We start from the raw sequence: 16,270 nt of genomic DNA, 5'->3' as shown, positions 1-16,270 counted from the left end.
TTACTTCATGTAATTATAATGCTCTAGTCATGCAATTTCTATTTATAGCTATCTTTTTTCCCTCTGTTCATTCATTAACTTATTTTCAGAACTTCAGAATGTGCTTTGCAGGGTTTTTGAATCTATGCTATCTTATGAATTCAAATATATGCTATACTTAACTTGATACCATATGAAAAGATCATTTTGATTTGCTTTTCTACTGTGGTTGTTAAAATACATACATTCTGCTTTTTCTCCATGTTCCTCTTAGATATCATTCCCTCTAAACCTAATTCAGGTATAAAATACCTTTATATTTCTTTCTTTCTTTCTTTCTTTCTTTCTTTCTTCTATCCTTATCAAAACATTTTCTTTAAGGCACTATCCTATGTCTCTATATCTGTATCTATAATTCAGTATATAGAAATATATCATTAGCTACTGGTTTTTAATAACTATAATTTATTTCTAATTATAAAAGAAATATAAGATGTGATTAAAAGATTTGCAAAAAATAAATGAAAGTTATTTTTAATCCTTGAAAAAAATCCATAATTCTGTATGATATCAAGTATAAGCTATTTTTTCAATAATATACCCTATAAAAATTTAAACCTTTATTGAATATACTAATTTTGTACTACATCAATGTATTCTTTCTTTTATAGCTTCTCGGACTTCTATACAGAGTGAGCTTCATCGAGATAGGAGGTATGGTTATATTTATAATAGAGGGCATATATTCTGCTCATAATGAAATAAAAATTTTATCAGTTAGTAAGTTAAATATTTCTCTTTCATAAGCAGTGTATTACAACATTCTGCCTCATCAATACATTTCCTGAATTAATCTATAAGCTTGAATGATAGAGACTTTGCTTGAGAGGAGAAGCAATACAAGCCTAAAAGTGTTCTTTGAGACTAATTATTTACTGACATCAATTTGAAAATGTTTATTAAGCAACTACTATATATAAAGCATTATCAGAACTGCTTCAAAGGAGTGCTTTGTACCTCATAGCTACTTAGTACATGTTGCATAGATAAATGATGAATGACAGGATAGGAAATTGAGTGGAAGGATAAAGAAAAGAAAAGAGGCAGGCAGGCAGGCTGGATAGATAGCTGAATGCATAAGTGGCTAGAAGATGGTTGGCTGGAGAAAGGGAAGAAGGTCACTGAATACACAAAAAGAAGGACAAATAGAGGGCTGAATGGATGGAAAGATTAGCAGGTGGATAAATGGATAGATTTTTATAAAACAGCTTCCATGCTTTCAGATTTCTTAGGGTATGGCACCTGGGAATAAAAAACAAGGACTTTAGAGTGAGACATTATGCAAGTTCAAATCATGACTTTACTTTCTCACCATGTGACCTTGGCAAGCTATGTAACCCTTCTTCGCTTCAATATCCCCATCATTAAAGCAGTACAAACCAGACCTCCCTCATAAGGTTGTTATACAGATTAATGCATGTAGAGTGGTTAAAATTTATTAATTAGTAACTCATTATTTAGTTAAACAAAAGCTATAAGCAGAGGTTCTTAGGTACTGCCATTCAAATGTAATTAATAAGCAGGTTCCGCCATTTCACAAGCTAGCATGAGAGTATGTCTATACATGGGGTCGGGGGGGGAGGGTGTTTATTTTATTAATATTTTTATTGATTTCAGAGAGGGAGAGAGAGAGAAATGCCAATGATGAGAGAGAGTCATTGATCGGCTGCCTCCTGCACATCCCACACTAGGGAATGAGCCCGCAATTCGGGCATGTGCCCTGACCAGGAATTGAACTCTTACCTCCCAGTTCATAGGTTGATGCTCAGCCACCAGCCAGGCTATACACAGTTTTGATAATGATAGTGCTTTTTGGTTTTGTTTTTATTTGGCATAGAGTGCTAGAAAAAGGAAGAGCAGGTATCCTCGTCATTATTTGTTAGAACAGAAACTTTTGAGGCTCAGAGAGGTGATTGATCAGCTCAGAGTTGGTATTTGTTAGGAAGTCAGGTTGAAGGTAAGATTTAAACATGAAACTGTATAATCAGGTTAAGAAAATTATGAAAGAAGCCATGCCTAAATTACTATGGCTCCTCAGTGTTAAAAGAATAATCATCAAATTCGTGTACAAAACTGACAAGGAACACAGACACACACATCAGGGTCTAGAAATGAACATGTGAACTCTAAATACGTACTTAAAGATAACTTGGAATTGGGACAGATGTAGAGTGAGGAGGAAGAAGGTATTCCATTTATATGGTATCATTTTTGAGTTTATACTTTATAATAACAGAAAACTAAACAATTCTGTTTGATCCATGCACTTTTCTACTTATGGTATATTTATGTTTGTCTATAGGCTAGATAGCAGAGCCCTGGAATGAAGAGCTTGTATGGACCTTACCTAGTCCATATTCTTATCAACCAAGGCAGAGCTAAGTGTGCTTAGGGTACATCTCTAACTTTTTGTGCCCAAACTCATAGAGGATGGCTGCCATTTGATCCCTTGAAGCCTACCTGGGTGTACTGTTAGAGACTGCACAGGTCATTTCTGTGACTGCGGTAGTTCTTATGTAACTTGTTTGGGTGGTAGTTGTTTTCATGAAGCTTTGAACATTTGCAAATAGACAATAGCGTGTTACCAACTTGCAAAATCTCACTGAGGCTTCTGTCTGCTAGGCGCCCGGAGATCACCATTGTGGCCGCTGAGCCACTGAGGCCAGCCTCGTGGTTTCCAGGAGCCCCAGCCCCAGGATTGGCATTTCCCCCACCCTCTGCAGCAGGCCCTTGGAGGCCCAGGGAGCTGGTTCCTGCTGAGGTGAATAAGTACCCTGTTATCTCTTCACATTTTATTTTTAAAATGAAATTCAAAGATTAGAACAGTGAGACTGTTAACATGTTGGCTGTCAACCATAGATGTCTAACATTTTCATTCTTTATTTTGTAGCTCCCACCATCTTATGAACAAGTCATAAAAGAAATCAACCAAGTTCAAGTTAATACTACAAATAACAATAATGCTGCTGCCTCTCCAAGGCACACTATTACTTCTGCAACTCAGACTGACTTTTCAGAAGAAATAGACAACCACCTGCCTCAAAGTAATGCAAGTAATTTGTCTCCCCTAATTCTGACCTGGTTCTAGGAAAGTAATCAGTAGGCTCTAGTCTTAAAAATAATTTTCAATTCACACATAATTTATTGAGCTCTGCCTCCCAGTCAGTGTGATCATGTGTGCTTTCTTTATTTGGATTTGCTATGATTATAATAGTTCATTCTCAGGACCCAAAGCCCCATTTCCTTGGGCTCACCCTAATTCATAACACAAAACATCCTTTAACTCATGTTGGTATTACTGCTGATGCCCTTTATTCCCACCGAGAAGGATGTTATATTTAGCAATGTAAACTTGATAGGATGCTAAAGGTGTTTGCCCTGTTAGGCTTTTTAAATGCATTGTATTAGGATAACAGACGGAAATAAGTTACTTTGGAAAAGTAAAGCAAGAATCATTAGAATTTTGACAGCGAGAGAGAAATGATTTTTGTGATAAGTCTACTGAGAATCAGAAATTTAACAGTGTTTTAAATTATTACAAAATGAATGTTTCTTATATGAATAAATATAATTTGAACACTGCAGAAAGCTGAGTATAAACATTTCCACATTGATTTGGGAATTACTTTTTACTAATTGAGAGAACCAAATTCTCTTGCTATTCTACATGTATATCTTTAAAAATCTGTTTATCTTCTATTATGTTTTTCTTTTAAATTATAATGTTGCAACTTATTTTTGTTCATTTTGATCTTATCAGCACTGCAGGCACCTCTCAAACCTCTTCAGCCTGCCCCAGGGGTCTCAGCCAGTGATCTTCCCACAAATGTGGCACCTTTAATAGTCTTTGACATTTCTGAGGAACACACTTGTCCAGAAAACTCCAATGCTACAAGATGTCCAGTGCCAAAACCAAGATCAAAAAGCAACCTCAGACCAGTAGCCAGAGATTCTCACATTAAAGGACAGAATCTCCAGAAAATCAGCTCAGCGGCCACCGAAGAGGAGTCAGCCCCAAGCCAACCCCAGTCTCTGTTGGACAATACCAACGACTTGGACAGTCAGGCAGGGATGAACATTATGAACACAGAACGAAGCCAAAATAGTATTGTTTCAAGGATCAAAGCATTGGATAGTCAGACAAATACTGAAACTTCTGAGCTGCCCAAGAAACCAGAGATTGCTCCCCGCTCACTCCCCCCCAGGCCTGCTGTTCCCTCAGGGAAACCCTCTGTGGCTCCCAAACCAGCTGCTAACAGAGCTTCTGGAGAACTGGACTCCTGGAGTGAAAACAGACGCAAGGTGGCCTCAGGGGAAGGGCCCACCCCACACTCTCCACCGCAAGAAGTAGGGAGCATCCCAGTAACCAAACCTGAATTGCCAAAGAAACCAAACCCTGGCCTTACACGAAGTGTTAATCATGAGACTCTGGGGGGAGGGCCTGTGATTGAGAACCCTGATGGCAGGAAGAGAGTCCCAACTCCTGCTCCTCGACCTTTGCTGCCGAAGAAATCGGTTTCCTCAGAAAACCCCAGCTGCCCTGCCGCTTTGCTGAAACCAGTCACTGTTCCTCCCCGACCCCCAGTGGCATCACAAGCCAAAGCATTCAGGTCATTGGGTGAAGGAGCCTCAGCCAACCCCGCAGCCCCAGGTCTGCAAAGCAAGCCTCTGGGGGACATCGACCTCATCAGCTTTGATGATGATGTTTTACCCATCCCACCTGGGAATGTGGTTGAAGACTCTCTTGGTTCAGAGATGGCACTGGGTGAGTAAAAGTCAGAAGTGGAGGGGAATCTAAATTCATAGGGTCTCTTGAATGGCACTTGCTGTTTTAGTTTCCAGTACATATGTTATTGAGATGTGTATGTGTAGAGAGAGGGAGAAACACAGAGAAATTAAAAAACATGGAGCTGGGTGGGAGATGGAAATTAACACATTGCGTACCGCATAGAAATCTCTAAGACATACGCCAGGGACCGCACATTTTGGGCAAACTGCACATTATTTAAATCATCATAATGCACTTTAGGTGTTGTTTTTCAATAATTATAACATTTTTATTTTCAAAAACAAACAAAGTTCCTAGTTCTTTTTTAACGTATGGTACTGCGTAAAACATTTTCCTCTATGAAGAGGGACCAAACAAAATTTACATAAGTATCTAGATTTGCACCTTTTTCCATGGGTGTGAAAAACGAGAACACTCGAGAGCGGTCCTTAAGAGATGGCGCGGAAACACGAGAAAACTCCTGAGTGGTACGAAATGTGTTAAGAGGGAGGAAAGGGAAAATACGGAATGGGAAGATGGAGACAGAGAACGAGGGAGACACGCACGTTGATTACTATTATCCAAGCCTGGGATGAGGGACCAAACCAGATGTGAGGCCGGCTCCCTTACTCTGGCAGATGGAGATTCAAACATGAGCAGGAAGCAGGGAAACTTCCCATACATGGGAAGTCATGCAGTGTGTCTGGAAGGGCTCCTGAGATTGAACCAGCCCTGCTGGGAGTGCCTGGAGAGGGGCCAGCCCTGGGTAGGACTCTGGCAAAACCAATGCAAGAAGTGAGAACCCAGCCATATGCTGCAATTTCCCCCCCCATAATCTTTATATAAACTATTCCCTTGAGAATGCTGTTTTGTAAATAAATATAAGTTTCCTGCCAGGATCAGGACAATTAAATTTCCCAAGAGGCAGAGGAGTGCTTTTTTTTCCCCTCACACTGTTCAGCAGAGGGTGTGATGGTGAAGCTTATGTCTGATTTGTCAAACTAAGCTGCTCTGCCTGTCATTAATAAGATTTTTTTTACTGCTGTTTACTTATTTGGGTAGAATTTTTGATCATATAAGCTTAATAGTATTTTCAAAAGGTTAGTTGTCATCTGTAAAAATGTTTAACATGCATCCGTGGTATAAACTCTGATTCAAAACCAGCTTCTGCACAGCATAGGTGTATTTTAAATGATAATAAATACATATTTATTAAATATTTTTCATACACACAACATGCACCATGCCTCTTTCCCATAAGGAGTCGAAGGGAAGCTGTTGGGATATATTGAGTTTCTGCAGTGTTCCAAACCCCAGGTACTAAATACCCTGACATCTATTATTTAATTGAATACTTACAGAAATCCTTTGTAAGCTATCATTAGCCTCAATTTTCAGATGAAGAAAATGAGGCTGAGAAGATCCATGGGTGATTTGCCCAGTGTCATAAAACTACAGTTTTCCAAGGCAGAATTCATACTCAATCTATTTATTCTAGAAAAAAATATTTTTTTAGTTTATTGAGAGAGAGAGAGAGAGAGAGAGAGAGAGAGAGAGAGAGAGAGAGAAAAGAAAAGAGAAAGAAACATCGATTTGTTGTTCCACTTATTTATTCATTTATTGGTTGATTCTTGTATGTGCCCTGACTGGGGATTGAATCTGCAACCTTGGTACATTAGGCTGATGTTCTAACCAACTGACCTACCCAGCCAGGGCATTCAATCTTTTTATTCTAAGCCTAGTTTATTTTTCACTATATCATGTTGCTACCCAATTTTTTCATGAAGCCTTAAACTAGGCCAGTGGTCAGCAAACTGTGGCTCGTGAGCCACCTGCGGCTCTTTGGCCCCTTGAGTGTGGCTCTTCCACAAAATACCGACTTCTGCGCATGGGCCACGAAGTTTCAATCGCACTGTATGTGCGCGCCTGCACATGGTATTTTGTGGAAGAGCCACACTCAAGGGGCCAAAGAGCCGCATGTGGCTTGCGAGCTGCAGTTTGCCGACCACTGATATTAGGCAATACATTAAAAATTTTTCAAGTCTTGGTTATACGATTTTCTTATTTAAGCCTTTTTGGTGTTACAAGGTTCAAGGTAGGACAGGGATGGGTAAATTAACAGCAGCAAGCTGTTTAAGGGGTAGCAATTGTGTAGGCCAAAGAAATGCCTCCTTTTATAGAACCTGCTAGATTCTGTGGGGATGGCACTTAGTTAATAATTGCTGAGACTATTTCTGTGTCATTAAACAGATAATTACAGTCATCTTCAAAAAACAAGGTCAAAAACATACATTCAACATTAATGCAGTCTCATGCTTCATCCTGAGCCTTTTCTGTTTCATAATTTCTACCACTTCATTGCATAACGTTTAATTATTGAGGCAGTCTTTCAGCAAAATGTGTAACTTGCTTGCCCTGCCTGACTTTAGCCATTGCTCTTGACTGTGGAGTTTTACTGAACTGAACACCTCTTTCTATATTCTGCTCCTCATTTAGTGGTACTGTCAGACTCCCAGCCTCCCCTAGAGAATCCTAGAGATATCCTTGAGTCTTCCTGTCACACAGTGGCTAGTTGTTTGGACTTGGAGTCAGACTGGTCTGGGTCTACCACTTAATTGGCATATGACCTTGGACAATTTACTTAATCCCACAATGCTTTGGTTTCCTCATCTATAAAACATGATAATAATACTCCTCAAGGTATTTCAAGGATACATGTGATTATGAAGGAAAGCCCTACCTATGATCTGAAACATGTGAAGTGCTCATTAAGTGGTAGTTGTTGTTATTTCTTGCCCTTCACATCCAATTAGTTACCAACCTGCTGCGTTACCTTCTGAATAGTGATCGGATCTTCCTCTCATTTCCATCCCTCCTGCTACTGCCCTGTCCTAGGCCTTTATGCCCCAATCACTGCAGTGGCCTCCTGAATTGAGTCTCTCCTCCTTCCACAAATGCAGCATCGTCCATCTTACGGCTACCCAAGCAATATTTCTAGAGTGTACATTGGACCTTGTGACTTCTTTGCTTATTGCCCTCCAGGATCATCTCTGAATTCCTCAACATGTAGAGGGTTTATTTATTTATTTTTATTTGGACTTTGTGACTTTTTTTTTCGGACTTTGTGACTTTTTGATGGCATATCAATAGCACTGTCTTTGGATTATGTCTCTGCGAAACCTTGCTTAATCATCCTAGCATCAGCCAGAAACTGGGAGAGGAACACAGGATAAAGGCGAGAAACTCACAGATATGTCTTTCCTTCTCTTTCTATTTTCTGAAAAATAAAGAAAATCTAATAAAACAGTTTTCATATAATGAAGTTGCCATATTAATCTCAGGAAATAGAGATCAGAAAATACTGATACTATGAAAACATTGTAAAGATTAGAAAATTTATTAAAGAAAAACTCATAAAACAGGCAGTTTAATATTGGATTCATTTCATGGGTAGAATGCCTTCCAGGTTAATATAATAGAGCTGAGAAGTATTAGCAGTTCCTCTTCACACCTTTACCAATCATATCCAGTTGTCAAAAAGGCAGAATACTTCTGCTGTCAGCCCCATTACACAGAACAGAATAATAGTGTAGCAGTCAATTTCTGGTATTAACAGAACTCAAGGGAAAGAAATGACAGAAAAGCAAGCCAAGGATGGTGAAACTAATTATGATGACAAGCATGTTATTAGAGACAGGTAATGGGCAGAAAACTACATTATCATCAATGTTTTTCTTTATCCGGTAATGAAAAGCATGCGGATACAGGTGTAAAGCCGCTTGCTAGTTTGGCAGGTGGAGAATAATTGGTTATGTGCGTGAGGGGCTAGAACAGCCGTGGGCAAACTACAGCCTGCGGGCCGGATCCGGCCGTTTGAAATGAATAAAACTAAAAAAAAAAAAGACCGTACCCTTTTATGTAATGATGTTTACTTTGAATTTATATTAGTTCACACAAACACTCCATCCATGCTTTTGTTCCGGCCCTCCGGTCCAGTTTAAGAACTCATTGTGGCCCTCGAGTCAAAAAGTTTGCCCACCCCTGGGCTAGAAGGAGGGCAGAATAACACTGCAAATAAAAGTAGAGAAAAATGCCATTGGCCTTCCTGAGATTTAGATGAAAGATTCTTTTGGAGATGCTTTGTGTTTTTTCTGGAGAAGCCAGAGCAAACAGTCTGTGATGGAGAGACTTGTGGCACTGCGGTTCTTAACCCTTTCTGGATCACAGAACTCTGAGAATATGATTAACTTGCAAATCTTCTTTTTCCTTTGAAAAAGAAGTTATATTTTTCAAGGTTAAAAATAAGAGCTAATTATTATGAACTAAGTCTGTCTAATTTAGACAAATTCAAAAATATATATATCTGCATTATTTCCTATCAAATAGGATCACTGAGGAATAATATAAAAAAGAGAATTTTTATGCAGATATTCTCCATTTTTCATTCATAAAACCTGTATGTCACTTGAGCAAAATGATTTTAAATTTAAAAGGGGAGCCAGAGGTCTCAATGCCTGGAAAGTCTTATAAAATATCACCTAAATAATTCAGTTGCTCGTTCTTTCAATATTATCTATTGAACACTTACTTGAAGCAATATTTTGTGCTAGAAGCTACTTGAATTGAAAAAGAGATTCAAATTCTATTTTAATCTCTATTTTAATTAGGTGAGGAGCACTATTTTGTAATGGGGTAGCCCATTACTAAATTATCTTTAGTTTATTATAAATCTTAGACCCAACATGTAAAAGTATGAGCCCCATGATGTTTAGTTTTTGTGCATCAAAACTAAGCTATAGTACCCAGTTATTCAAACATTCATCTGTAAGTGTTGTTGTGAATGTATTTTGTAGATGTGGTGAACATCTACGATCAGTAGACTTCCTTGACAATGTGGATAGGCCTCATCCAACCAGTTGAAAGGCTTAAGAGAAAAACTAAGGTTTCCCTGGGGAAAAAGAAATTCTGTCTTAAGACCTCAGTATCACTTCCTGCCTGCCTGCCCTATACATATCAAACTTGCCAGCCCCCATAATCACATAAGCCAATCCCGATTGGTTCTGTTTCTCTGGAGAACCCCAACTGATACTAACTCTAAGCAGACTCCTGGGTTTGAAGCTTGGCTCTGCTACTTCTCTATTGGGTGATTTCTGTACCTCTGTTACTTCATCTGTAAAATGGGGATGATACTTGTACCTAACTCAAGGGAACCAGAATAACCTCGAGCACAGAGTAAGTACTTTAAAAGTGTTTGTAAATAAGTAATTCTGTGGTGCCAAGTTTACTTCTCAGCTGGAAAACTTGAGATGTTTTTATTCTCAAATATTTGCCATCAACCATACATGATCGCTTTTTTTCCGCACCAAGAACAGAACAGCCTAGGAACAAACAGCACCTCATCAGCCACAGGTGCCTATACATTTAGATGGTGCAGGAGCAGGGTGAGACAACAGGCCTACTCTACTCATGGGGATAATTCGGCAAAGTTGCGGTAAGAGCACTTCTGGAACATTAAGGGGAAAAAAATACAGAATTTTTATTTTTCAAGTTACTTTGTGGAAAATTTTATGGCCATTATTGCCTTGAAAAAGCAACAAAAGGGACAAGAGTTTTTGCTTTTTTCCCCTTATTTTTAAATGGTTTTTACTTTGTTTGTTTGAGAGGGGTGTTACAACTTTTTTCTTGATAGCGAATTTATTTTATTGGATTTTTTGAAGTTACAAAATAACATATATTTGCTGTAACAACTCAAGCAATATAAACATTTAGTGAAATATACAAATTAGTCTCCCTCTAAGTCAATCCAAATCCCCAGACTAACCAGTGGGAGCAATGTTATATGTGCCTTTAGACATTCCAAACCAAAGCTTATGAACATATATATTTATATATGCATGTGCTTTTTCCAGCTTTTTATAAAAAATTTTAATGTATTATACCTATTACTCAGCAGCTTGCTTTTTTTCATTTAACAATGAGATTTATGGACTTCTCTTCAGACCAGTAGATGTAAGTCTAACTCCTTGTGTCCTTATACCTGCCTGAGTGCATCACAGTTGATTCAACATTTCCCCTATTGATGGACAAGCAGGTTGTTTTATTTGTTTTCAAATTTGGAGAATTTTTTTTTTCTTTTTGCCACAACAAAAAATGCTGCAGTAAAGTCTCCTAAAAAACATTTTCATTTCTACTAGTGCTTTTGTTTCTGAGGAATAAATTTCCAAAAGTGAGACTACTGGCAAAAGGTTATGAACTTTAAACATTAAAATTTTTTTTTCAATTACAGTTTATATTCAATATTATATTAGTTTTATGTTTACAGAATAATGGTTAGATCTTTGCCTCCATTGTTACATTAATTCTCCATATAGGTGTGGATTTATTTCTGGACTTTCTGTTCTGTTCCATTGATCTTTGTACCTATTTTTATGCCATTACCATGCTGCTTTGATTACCATAATCTTGTCATATAATTCAATATCAGGTAGCGTGATACCTCCAAGTTTTGAACTTTCAACATTTTAATAGTTCCACTGATCCAGTTTCCTACCTGGCATTGCTTGGAGTCCCCAAACATGAATGCTGTCTTTGCTCGATATGTTGTCCACTAACATTTTGGGGGAGAGGGAGGTGCCCTCTCATGAAAAGAGATAAAGAGTAGAAGGATCCATGATGGTGGCCAACGGGACAGGCTGCAAGATAGTGTGTGAGAGAGCGAAAGAAGAGTGTGTGGATATGCGGGAGTGTCTGTATTTATGAGTGTGCATCAGCTATGTTCCACAGCACTGTTGGGGACTGGCAGACCAGGCTCCCCTGGCCGGGCAGCCTTTACTACTGCTGAAATCTCTCCTGCAGCGGCTGGCTCTGCCCCAGAGACCACGCCATCTTGAAGAGTAGAGCAGCTGTGATCAGAAACACAGCCTTACCTTCAACTGGGGAGACTTCAGATACCTCCTGGGACCCAACAACCACATCTCCCAGGGACCAGCTGCCTTAGCTGTGAACCCACAACCACTGAGACTCCAGCCTCCCTGGCCACGGGTGCCTAAAAAGTTTGTCCAGGGGAAGACAAAGCAGCCCCAAAAACATGGGCAAGCCCTGCGCCTTCTCACAGAGCAGATAGAAGGAACAGCTGAATTGAACAACACCCACCTGGAATTGATGAATTAAACACTGCTAGTGAGGCAATCCATGGACGGAAAGGTCAGAGATTGCCTAGAGAGAGCTCTGCCTCAGATTCAGCTGGGTGATTGTTGTTTTCATTTTTTGGATTAGTTGTTGTTTGTTGTTTGCATTCATCTCAGAGTGTTTGTTGTTTGCATTTTTTGGATTAGCCGTTGGGGTTTTTTTGAGTTTTCTCCCCATATACATATATTTTCCCCCTTCTTTTTTCTTCTCTTTCTTTTCTCTCTTACATTTTTTACTTTTCTCAATATCATTTTTGCACTCTCTTCTCTTCCCTACTTCTCTTTTCTCTGGTGGTCACTTTTATTTGGGGATATTGGTATCATGAATACATTTGTGTTTGGTGCCCTATGTGTTGTGTCTTGTCGTGTTGTATTTTGTGCCTTTAAGTCAATGCAGGAGATACAGAGTTACATAACCAGACACCCTGAGAGGAGCAAACATGAGAAGACAAAGAAACAGCCTCCATATGAAAGAAAAGGAGAATCACCGGAAAAGGAAGTAAACAAAATGGAGGCAAGCAATATGTCAGAGAAAAATTTCAGAGCATTGGTCATAAAGACACTGAAAAGGATGGAAGACAAACAACAATATTTGTAAGAACCAAGAGGAAATGACAAAGTAGCAAGAAGAAATGAAAAATGACATCGCTGCAGTAACACAATAGAAAGCATCAACAGTAGTCTAGAAGAAGTGGAGGACTGCATCAGTGAGCCAGAAGACAAGGTAGGAAAAAATACCCAAACACAGAGCAGCAACTGGAAAAAAAGCTTAAAAAACAGGAGGAGAGCCTAAGGGAACTTTGGGACACATGAAATGAAACAACATTCGAATAATAGGGGTCCCAGAAGGAGAGGAAACTGAGCAAGGACTAGAAAACCTGTTTGAAGAAATAATGACAGAAAACTTCCCTGATATTGGGAAAAAGAAAAAACTCACACAAGTCCAAGAAGCTCACAGAGTCCCATACTAGATGAACCCAAAAATACCAACATCAAGACACATTATAATTAAGTTGGCAAACACCAACGACAAAGTAAGAATCTTAAAGGCTGCCATAGAGAGATAGAAAGTTACCTACCAGGAATCTCCCATCAGACTATTGACTGATTTCTCAACAGAAACACATCAAGCCAGAAGGGAATGGAATGAAATATACAAAGTCATGCAAAGCAAGGATCTGAATCCCAGAATACTGTATGAATCAGAGTTGAGGGTGAAATCAGGAGCTTCACAGACAATAAAGGACTAAGGGAGTTTATTACCACCAAACCAGCAATGCAAGAAATGTTAAAGGGACTGCTGTAAAAAGAAGAAATAGGAAGGGAAGAAGGAACACAGGCATAAAGAATAAAAATGGTGACAAACAAATACCTATCAATAATAACTTTAAATGTAAGTGGATTAAATGCCCCAATCAAAAGACATAGGGTAGCTGAGTGGATAAGAAAACATGACCCATATATCAGCTGTCTACAGGAGACCCACCTTGGAACAAAGGACTCACATAAACTAATGGTGAAGGGATGGAAAAAGGTTTTTCAGGTGAATGGAAATTTAAAAAAAGCTGGGGTAGCAATATTTATATCTGACAAATTAGACCTCAAAGTGAAGGCCATAACAGGAGATAAGGAAGGCCACTTCATAATACTAAAGGGAGCAATTCAACAAGAAGATATAACTCTGGTAAAACATATATGCACCCAATACTGGAGCACCCAAATACATAAAAAAAAACTTCTGGAAAATATCAAGGGAGAGATTGACAGCAATATAGTCACAGTAGGGGACTTTAATACCCCACTGACACCACTGGATAAATCCTTTTAAATAAAAAATCAGCAAAGAAACACCAATCCTAAATGACTCACTAGAGCAGTTGGAATTAATTGACATCTTCAGAACATTTCACACCAAAACCACAGAATATACATTCTTCTCAAGTGCACATGGGTCATTTTCAAAGATAGACCACATATTGGAACACAGGCAAAGTCTCTTCAAATTCAAGAAGATAGAAATTATATCAAGCATCTTCTCAGATCACAATGGCATAAAATTAGAAATCAACTACAATAAAAACAGTGAAAAAAGTCAAACACCTGGAGGCTAAATAGCATGCTATTAAACAATGGGTTACCAAAGAGATCAAAGAAGAAATAAAAACCATCATAGCAATAAACGACAATGAAAACACAACAATCCAAAATCTATAGGACACAGTGAAAGCGGTCTTGAGAGGGAAGTTCATAGCTCTACAGGCCTACGTCAAAAAACAAGAAAAAATGGTAATAAATTACCTAACCCTACAACTCAAAGAGTTAGAAAGAGAGCAACAAGAAAAGCCCAGCGTAAGCAGAAGGAAGGAAATAATAAAGATCAGAGCAGAAATAAACGACATAGAGACAAAAAATAATAATTATAATAATAATAAAGATCAACAAAACCAAGAGCTTGTTCTTTGAAAAGATAAATAAGATTAATGAACTTCTAGCCAGGCTCACCAAGAAGCAAAGAGAGAGGACCCAAATTAAAAAATCAGAAATGAAAGAGACGAAATAACCGATCCCACAGAAATGCAAACGATTATGAAACAATACTATGAACAACTCTATTCAAACAAAATGGACAACCTAGATGAAATGGACATATTCTTAGAAAAATACAAGCTCCAAAAACTCAATCAGGAAGAATCAAAAAACATGAATAGGCCGATAACTACCGAAGAAATTGAAACAGTGATAAAAAATATTCCAGCAAACAAAATCCCTGGTCCAGATGGCTTTACAGGGGAGTTCTACCAAGCATTCAAAGAAGAACTAAAACCTATCCTCCTCAGACTATTCCAAAAAATTCAAGAGGAAGGCACCTTTCCAATGGAACTCTTTCTATGAAGGCAGCATTACCTTAATTGCAAAAACCAGATAAAGACACCACAAAAAAAGAAAACTACAGGCCAATATCCTTGGTGAACATAGATGCTAAAATCCTCAACAAAATTCTAGCAAATCAGATCAACATTACATTAGAAAGATCATATACCATGACCAAGTGGGATTTATTCTGGGGATGCAAGGATGGTACAGTATTTACAAATCAATAAGTGTGAACATCACATAAACAAACTGAGAGACAAAAAACACATAATCATCAATGGATGCAGAAAAAGCATTTGACAAAATCCAACATGCTTTCTTGGTAAAAACTCAGCTAACTGGGAATAGAGGGATCATATCTCAATATAATAAAAGCCTTATATGACAGACCTACAGCTAATATCATACTCAATGAGCAAAAATTAAACTCATTTCCCCTGATAATGGGAACAAGACAGGGATGCCCCCTTTCACCGCTCCTGTTCAATATAGTACTGGAAGTGATAGCCATAGCCATCAGACAAGAAGAAGAAATAAAAGGCATCCAAACTGGGAAAGAAGTAAAACTGTCCTTATTTGCAGATGACATGACATTATACATAGAAAAACCCCCAAAGACTCCATCAAAAAAACTAGACCTAATAAATGAATTCAGCAATTTAGCAAGATACAAAATTAACACCCAGAAGTCTATGGCTTTTCTATACATCAATAATGAATTCACAGGAAGAGACACGAAAAAAACAATCCCATTTACCATTGCGCAAAAAAAATTAAGATACCTAGGAATAAACTTAACTAAGGAGATAAAAGACCTGTATTCAAAAAACTACAGGACATTGAAAAAAGAGATAGAGGAAGACATGAACAAATGGAAGAATATACCATGTTCATGGACTGGTAGAACCAACATCATTAAAATGTCCATACTACCCAAAGCAATCTATAGATTCAATGCAAGCCCCATTAAAATACCAACAGCATATTTCAAAGATCTAGAACAAACTCTCCAAATATTCATCTGGAATAAAAAAAAAAAAAAAAGAAAAGACCCTGAATAGTCACAGCAATCCTGAGAAGAATAATGTTGGAGGGATCACAATACCAGATATCAAGCTATATTACCAAGCCACAGTTCTGAAAACTGCCTGGTACTGGCACAAGAACAGACATATAGACCAATGGAACAGAACAGAGAACCCATAGATCAACCCAAACCATTATGCTCAATTAATATTTGACAAAGGTGGCAAGTGCATACAATGGAGTCAAGACAGGCTCTTCAATACAGGGTGTTGGGAAAATTAGTCAGATACATGCAAAAAAATGAAACTAGATCACCAACTTACACCATGTACAAAAACAAACTCAAAATGGATAAAAGACTTAATGTAAGGTGGGA

At 38.2% G+C, this 16,270-nt stretch overlaps 1 protein-coding gene across 9 annotated transcripts in view; it reads left to right on the top strand.

The window, feature by feature from the left end:
• Nucleotides 1–16,270, top strand: part of SH3D19 (SH3 domain containing 19) — a 175,825-nt gene that overhangs the window by 110,767 nt on the left and 48,788 nt on the right. For all 9 annotated transcript variants that reach the window (XM_036312674.1, XM_036312667.1, XM_036312675.1 and 6 more), the window contains 4 exons: nucleotides 651–693; nucleotides 2,662–2,800; nucleotides 2,930–3,083; nucleotides 3,800–4,804. In XM_036312674.1, the coding sequence (XP_036168567.1) occupies nucleotides 4,111–4,804 (694 nt within the window). In that variant the 5' untranslated portion in view covers nucleotides 651–693; nucleotides 2,662–2,800; nucleotides 2,930–3,083; nucleotides 3,800–4,110. The remainder of the gene's footprint in view (nucleotides 1–650; nucleotides 694–2,661; nucleotides 2,801–2,929; nucleotides 3,084–3,799; nucleotides 4,805–16,270) is intronic.

This window comes from Myotis myotis, unplaced genomic scaffold (genome assembly GCF_014108235.1).
Source record: "Myotis myotis isolate mMyoMyo1 unplaced genomic scaffold, mMyoMyo1.p scaffold_m19_p_6, whole genome shotgun sequence".
NCBI classification, from domain to species: Eukaryota; Metazoa; Chordata; class Mammalia; order Chiroptera; family Vespertilionidae; genus Myotis; species Myotis myotis.
The sequence above is the reverse complement of the archived record's forward strand: the minus strand, read 5'-3'. Positions and strand labels throughout refer to the sequence as shown.